This window comes from Berghia stephanieae, chromosome 10 (genome assembly GCF_034508935.2).
Source record: "Berghia stephanieae isolate SIO BIC M18660-M18661 chromosome 10, UCSD_Bste_1.3, whole genome shotgun sequence".
Taxonomy (NCBI): Eukaryota; Metazoa; Mollusca; class Gastropoda; order Nudibranchia; family Aeolidiidae; genus Berghia; species Berghia stephanieae.
The window spans coordinates 23,229,443-23,236,942 of NC_088369.1; the positions used below are offsets into that span (position 1 = coordinate 23,229,443).

General features: G+C 41.7%; 2 protein-coding genes across 11 annotated transcripts in view; one reads left to right on the top strand and one right to left on the bottom strand.

Moving 5' to 3' along the window:
• LOC144980841 (prolow-density lipoprotein receptor-related protein 1-like) overlaps nucleotides 1-2,346 on the top strand; it is a 63,096-nt gene extending 60,750 nt beyond the window's left edge. For all 10 annotated transcript variants that reach the window (XM_078928700.1, XM_078928691.1, XM_078928693.1 and 7 more), the window contains exon 26: nucleotides 1-2,346. This exon is cut by the window's left edge and continues 182 nt beyond it. In XM_078928700.1, coding sequence (XP_078784826.1) covers nucleotides 1-20 — 20 coding nt within the window. In that variant the 3' untranslated portion in view covers nucleotides 21-2,346.
• LOC144980843 (leucine-rich melanocyte differentiation-associated protein-like) overlaps nucleotides 2,335-7,500 on the bottom strand; it is a 14,866-nt gene continuing 9,700 nt past the window's right edge. Inside the window, exons 5-6 of the mRNA XM_078928705.1 lie at nucleotides 4,879-4,999; nucleotides 2,335-3,584 (exon numbers count right to left, since the gene is read on the bottom strand). Coding sequence (XP_078784831.1) covers nucleotides 3,413-3,584; nucleotides 4,879-4,999 — 293 coding nt within the window. The 3' untranslated portion in view covers nucleotides 2,335-3,412. The remainder of the gene's footprint in view (nucleotides 3,585-4,878; nucleotides 5,000-7,500) is intronic.

A 7,500-nucleotide genomic window follows, 5' to 3' on the forward strand; every position in this document is an offset into this window, starting at 1 on the left:
ACGGGTTCGGACTGTCCTGATAACACAACTATTTACTGTATCGATTACTCGGAAGAAGAAAAACATCAGAGAATGGAAAAGAGAGAATTTGACGATGTCAAAAATATTCTAATTGTCCAACATCCCCTCAACTCCTGATTACCTTCATACGCAACCGCTGCCCATACCGCTACTGTTGTTGCTGACCTCTCTCTCTCTCTCTCTCTCTCTCTCTCTCTCTCTCTCTCTCTCTCTCTCTCTCTCTCTCTCTCTCTCTCTATCTATCTTTGTCTCAATCTCTTATCTATCCATCTATCTTTCTACATTCTTATTCGTCGTCTCCTCCTCCTTCTTCTTCTCCTCCTCCTCCAAATAATTCACATTATATCATCATCATCATCATCATCATCATCATCATCATCATCATCATCATCATCATCATCATCGTCATTTTTAAACACTATTCGTCACATCAAAACAGCTCCGAGAATTAAATAGGCTACTATTTCTTTCAGCCTGGCGGCTTTCTAATTGACTACTTTTTACATAATATGAAGGCTTGTTTTCCAAAACTACCATCGTGTTTACTACTCATCATACTCACCATTCCACGCATCACCTTCACCAACACATCTCATCCATCATTACAACTTCTCCACAACATCATCACCACCATTATATTATTATAAATAGGCTTCAACAGTCGTGACGTCACTTCCCTCATAATGACGCATAGTAACTTAGTAACTGGTTCTAAACTATCGGAACAATGGCGGACGTCCTTATGAAATAATTCTCCGGAGAGCATAAATGTGTATCCAGAGGAGAAAAACAGTATAAATCTGATCATGTTTTGACTTTTACACATTCTGATCACATGACATGTGAAAAAAGTTCTAGCCTACATGAAAAAAAAAAAGTACGGATTTTCTATGTTTAGATTCAAGCTGCTCGTTGCTGGGCGGACGTGACGTCAGACCATTGGATCCTATTACCATTACCATCATGTCGACGCTGTAGTCCCATCCTCAGTATGACAAACATCTTCACCGTCACCATCTCCAATAACTGCTACTCACATTCCCCAAATGACAGGAGATGATTATCACGATCTGCTAAGTCACATCCCTATAGAGAAAGATTTAACCCTTTCAAGCAATCTATTGATGCTATGCGTTTAGGTAAAATACTCACAACATCCGCCAGCCGGATATAACATACCACCAACACAACAAAACGGTGTGTAACCTTGAACGTTTTGAGTCTAATTTGATAGAATTTAGTGATAACGAATCACCAAAAACAGTCGATGTCTAAAAAACAATAACGAGCTGTGAGTGACGTCAACTTCATTCCTTCTACTGGACTTCATAGAATCATCAGAGAAAATTTAAAGTTTCGAATTACTCATAAATAAGATAAGTATTTTTTACCCTCTCAAAGTCACTCGATAATTTTTTTTTTAATGCAGTTTTCTCTCAATGACAAAAATGCGACTAGTCAAGTTTTGGGAGCCACTTTCTAATAGCCAAGTTATGAGTATTTGTATACCAAACTTGCACAACACCAAACTTGCACAACATCAAATTTGCACACCATCAAAGTTGCACAACATCAAACTTGCACACCATCAAATTTGCACAACATCAAACTTGCACAACATCAAATTTTCGCGACACCAAATTGCACTTAGTATCATTATAACTATTATAGAGGTGGGACTCAAAAAGACGACCCCCCTAAAAAAGCAACCAACTGATTTTCTCAGCCCATGTCCTCGTCAGGTTCAGCGCTGAGGTTATATTATTGGCATTTACGTCACAAAATGGCTGACACCATCGACACCCTGCCGGATTGAGGCAGCATGAGAATGACAAGCTAAGACAAAGCGACATTCGAATTCGGCGCAAAATCTCAATTAAAATATCCCCCTTGGGCCAATTGAATGTTCTGATGAAAGAAATGATGCCATTGATTCAATTTATAATACTTTTATAGAAAGTTGGATTAGATTACATTATTGTTTCTGCCTTTCAAGACCGGCCACACTGTACGGCCATTGGCCAGTAGAACAGATTCTGCTCTGGACACATAGTGCGGCCAATGGTTTTTAATATTCACTGAGATATTTTTTAAAAAGGAATTATTTACTCCGTCAAGAGATACATCTAACATTGAAGAAAAGTCTTATATTTTTTTTAATCAAATATTATTCGGATTTGCCCCCGGGGTGATGTTGTCTTTCAGGGCTCGCCCTCGCCCTCGCCCACCTCGCCCACCTCGCCCTCGTCTCCCTATTGATTCATTCTAGAATGACTTTTGTCGCATTCCAATAAAATAATATCAATAAACATATTATAATAGTCAGTGGTCATTGTTCTTTTTTCATATTTAAAGTAATAATCAAAACTATGACAAGCGAGAGTCATAGTTAAGATTTTCGAGTGCGGAAAAAAAAAATTGTAATGTGTACATTTCGTCTCACATGGCGGAACAAGCGGTGATTGGGTATCTGGGCCTGCATTGAATATTAAAACCGGCGGAAAGGACTTCTGCAATAGAATGTTGTTCTATCAAAAGGGTAACAAGCAACCGCTATTGTACATTTAACGCTATAAAAACCGGGATCGACTCAGGCCACATGAGTCCTATGGCTCTTAAGGACAACACAATAAACTCGTCCTAAAGGAACACACTCGGACACACTCGGACAAGGTGAAGGCGATTACTTCCTCTGGATGTCCAAGAATTATTATAATTATATCTCACTCGATGTTCATAAAATATTTCCATAGAAATTTTGCTGCTTTTCCTATAGGGAATGAGATTAGCGGAAGAGTAGCGTCCCTTGATTGGACGTCACCCATAGTCTGTGACGTCACCGGCGGAAAAGTTATTGGAGAGAGAACGTCATGTTGGTTGTGCGCATGAGTCTCTCGTCCTCGCGGAAGCACAAACAACATGACGTTCTCTCTCTAATAACTTTTCCGCCGGTGACGTCACAGACTATGGGTAACGTCCAATCAAGGGACGCTATTCTTCCGCTAATCTCATTCCCTACACGACAAGTTGCCCAGGAATGAATGATCTTGACGTTCTGAAGACGACGAACTTCTCTAAAAGCAGCCAGACGACTAAGTGCTATAAAAATAACCCAAGGTTTCAATGCAAGAATAGCTGCTGAGAGGACCAGGTGGAGATCCCTTGCATCGTCTCAAGTGCCAGCAGGCCCGGATAGGATTGAGTGAGTGAGTGAGTGAATGAGTGAGTGGGTGAGTGAGTTTCAATGCCTGTCAGTCCTGAAGAGGGTCCATCCGGCTAAGATGATCGACTTCTATAAACGACGTCTTTATCCCATTGTATAGTGAGGTCGTCTCAAATAATGTCGACTGTATCATGACTTGATAATCAAGTTTTTGTTTGTTTGTTTATCCTATTGGTTGCTAGGCAGCTCGTCGTACTCTTTATTCCTCCGTGATCTTGACTTCCGTTTCCGTTTCACCAAGGTCACCGGATACAACCTGTGGGCCTCTGACACTTCTTCCGGTGTCACCTTGGTGTCGTCAAGGACTTCCAGTTTGGTCATGTGACTAATAACAAAATATCTGGAATGAGAAGGGGGAAAACGATTATCACATTTAAAAAAAAAAAAAAACACAAGACAAGTCTCCTACTGATAGTGCATTAAAACCCTAGCAATCCTGCTTCTTAGGGGTCAGTTGGTAGAGCACTCGCTTCACAGGCGAGATCGATCCCGGGTGCAGTCGAGATTTTTTCTGACCCCCCTGTCCACCCAGCGGTGAGTGGGTAGTCGGGTCTGTTAGATCTGGCGGGAAGTACTTTGCGATAGACTAGCGTCCTATCCAAAGGGTAGAAAGCAATTGCTATTACCCGTTTCACGCTATAGAAACCGAGATATAAACTCCAGCTCCATGGGCCCGATGGCTCTAAAGAACTTCTATGAATCCTGCTTCTTCCTAGTAATCAAAAGGTATCGTTTATTGTTCTACGTCACCATCAGTGTTAAGCTTTCATAAGGCGCAATATCCGATTCATTTACACAAAAGCGATTTACAAAACGTGGATTGGAAGGTCGAGTCCCGCTCTTTGCGGCGCGTAGTTGAGTCCTTGAAAAAAGCTTTTAACTCACATTCTCTCATCGGACTCGGGTGTAAAATGAGTACCTACCTGACCGTTAACGGTATTGTCTCTGTCCGAAACAAATTGCAATATCGACTAACAACAGGCGCCATAGCTCGTCCTACATGTTGAGTGTTACTGTTGGCTAGGAACCACTTGGAAAGCGCTTTGAGCACGTTTAGTTGATACTGCTCTATATAAATGTCATTTTAACATTTTAAGTCGGGTTTACGTGTAGTCGCCTAGACATTCCACGAAGGGGTGGGGGGGGGGGGGGTGAAGTGGCCGAGTGGTTAAGGAATTGCATTGTGACCCGGAAGGTCTCGGGTTCGAGCCCCGCTTCAGGCATTTTCGGTTTTTTTCCTTGGGCAAGATTATTGACCCCCAATTTGCTCACTTGGACAACATGGATGATTCCTGTTGACATCAGACATCTTGTTTGATGAATTGTCTATATTATTCCTTCGTGGAATGCCTAGGCGACGATGTCTTATAAATCAATCAATCAATCAATCAATCAATCAATAAAATAAAATTCCATATATTCATCCCATAGGGGACATTTGTCTCTAGGGTCTATTCCAATGGAAGACTGGAATAACCCAGGCGTCAGCCGCAGTGCAGCACCGCAAATTGAGCTAGGACACAACGCAGAGGCGGGTGGTCGAACTCGGTACCTTTCGGATACGAAGCAAAGACCGTACCGCTGAGCCACGTTGCCCATGATGTGGTGGCGGAAGGGGATAATTTCTAATTTACCTGTAGTCCTTGAACTGTTGGAAAGTCCCCCCATTGAAGTAGCTGGGGGCTGCTACGTTGTTCATCATGGACAGAATCCGTAGATTGGGACAGCGTTTGGTCAGGCTGGAAATGAACAAACCTGGAAGGAAAATGAACATTTTAGGGAGATGTGGATTGTTTTATATACGTCAGCTTTAAACTTGAACTTTTATATAGCGCAATATCCACTAAACGTGCTCAAAACGCTTTACAAGGGATCCCTGACCAACACAACACGTAACATGTAGAATTAATGAGACATGACGCTTGTTGGGCGATATTGAATATTTTCGGATAGAGACAACGCTGTTAAAGGCCAGGTATTCATTTTACACCTGAGTACGGTGAGAGAATGTGAGTAAAGAGTCTTTTCCAAGGACTCAACTATGCGCTGAGCGAGGCTCGAACCCAGGACCTTCCGATCCTAAAGCGAGTGTCATACCACTAGACCAGATAGCCGCACATAGCTATTGTTTCATCAACTGGACACAGTGACACATTTGGGAACAGGCACACAGCTGTGTAAAATAAGGATTTGAACAAGTGTGTATGAAACAGTGTCAGACCGTAGCCTTCGTTAAGTTATAGCCTGACACTGAAACCGAAAAAGACTGGCATTTTGACGTCATTATTGGTTTTTGCACCGCCTAGTGAGTTGTCGTTAGTAGAGCTCAAGGAAACAAGTTATTTCATTGGTTGAACTATTGAATACAACTCACGATTTGTTTTCTTTTGTGGCCAAAGACTGGCATTTTGACGTCATTTTTTGGTCAGTATCAGGCCATACTGGGTACAGCTGGGGCGACCATCCCCAACCCAGCGCGTCCACAGGTGGCGGATCGTGGAACGGCCTACAGATCCTGATCTATAGGTTAGCTGTAAAGCCGCGGACCAACTGGCGATAGTCGTGGAGAGTGAGGTTGGGTAGTCTGGCAGCACAGCTACACATACAAAATGCCTCATATACTCTATGAAGGGACTATCAAGGTGAATGGGAGGCGCCTTAAAACCTGCCAAATGCTCCCACTGCCTTGTGGGTTATGACCGGGAGGTCAAAAGGCTATGGAGTAAACCAGATAAAAATCCGTCAGAAGGCAACGGGAAACCACTGACGTATCATCCCAAGATCGTCATGATGTCCGTCCAAGCGAATCTAGTCAACGACGTCAATGGATGTTTTTCGAGCAACTCGATTACAGCCTCGTCCGGTAGAGATAGTCATGCAGGTGAACAGGTGACTCTCGACCGTCATACAGCTACTGTGCACCACCAAACATTACGAACAGCAACATGGAATGTAAGAAGTCTGTATCAGAAAGGAAAATTAGCAAATGTAGTTATGGAAATGAAGAGATTGAATATCAATGTTTTAGGATTATCAGAAGTTAGATGGAAAGGAGCAGGAGAACTTAATTATGATGACTGTAAAATTATATACTCAGGAGGAGGAGAACACCAAAGGGGAGTTGGAATTATACTAGATAATAAAACGGCGCGAGCAGTCAAAGGATTCTGGCCCATATCAGACAGAGTAATGGCAATCAAACTACAAGCAAAACCTTTTGATTTTGATATTTTACAAATATACGCCCCAACCACCAGTCACGATGATGAAGAAGTGGAAAATTTCTATCAACAAATAGATAAAGCAATGCATCAGTTTAAGTCTTCAGACATAAAACTCATCATGGGCGATTTTAATGCCAAGGTGGGCCGAGAAAGAATAGAAGATATTGTGGGCCCACATGGTCTGGGAGACAAAAATGACAGAGGTGATCGTCTTATTCAATGGTGCCGTCAACATGATCTGACAATCACAAATACTTGGTCAACAAACCACAATAGAAGGAAGTGGACATGGAAAAGTCCTGGAGATGGAGTGAGAAACCAAATAGATTACATACTCATCAGCAAACGTTTCCGAAACTCGGTTTTGTATGCCAAATCTATGCCGGGGCTGACTGTAACAGCGATCATATACCTGTGCTATGCCCCATACGAGTTAAATTGAAAATCTGCAAAAGAGCAAAGGCTAAACCTAAATACCAACTAGACATTCTCCGGGAAGAACAGAAGATACAAGAAAAATTTGAACTATCAGTAAGAAAGAAGTTTGAAGTGCTTGGAGAACTAACAGATATAGAAGAGAAATATGAGCAGTTTAAAGACAGTGTTGCTGCATCATTAGAAGAAAATGTTCCAACCACACTTAAGTTGCAGAAGAAGAAATGGATTACTCCAGAGATATTAGAACTAATGAATGAGAGAAGAAAGGCCAAAAATCAGGAAGAAAAATACAAGACTCTGAACAGGCAGATAAAAAGAAAATGCAACGAAGCTAAAGAAGACTGGATAAATGAACAATGTCACTATATAATGTCCTGCAAAGAAAAAAATGGCAAATTCTTCCATCAGAAAATCAAAGAAGTGACAAACAAAACTAAATCAGGTGCTAAAAGTGGATGCATCAAAGACAAGCGTGGAAACACCATCATGGACAAAGACTGCATTCTAAACAGATGGTCAGAATATATTGAAGAACTTTTTTTTTTGATAATCGAGGAGAAATGCCTATGATAAAAGAACTGGAAGGGCCTTCTA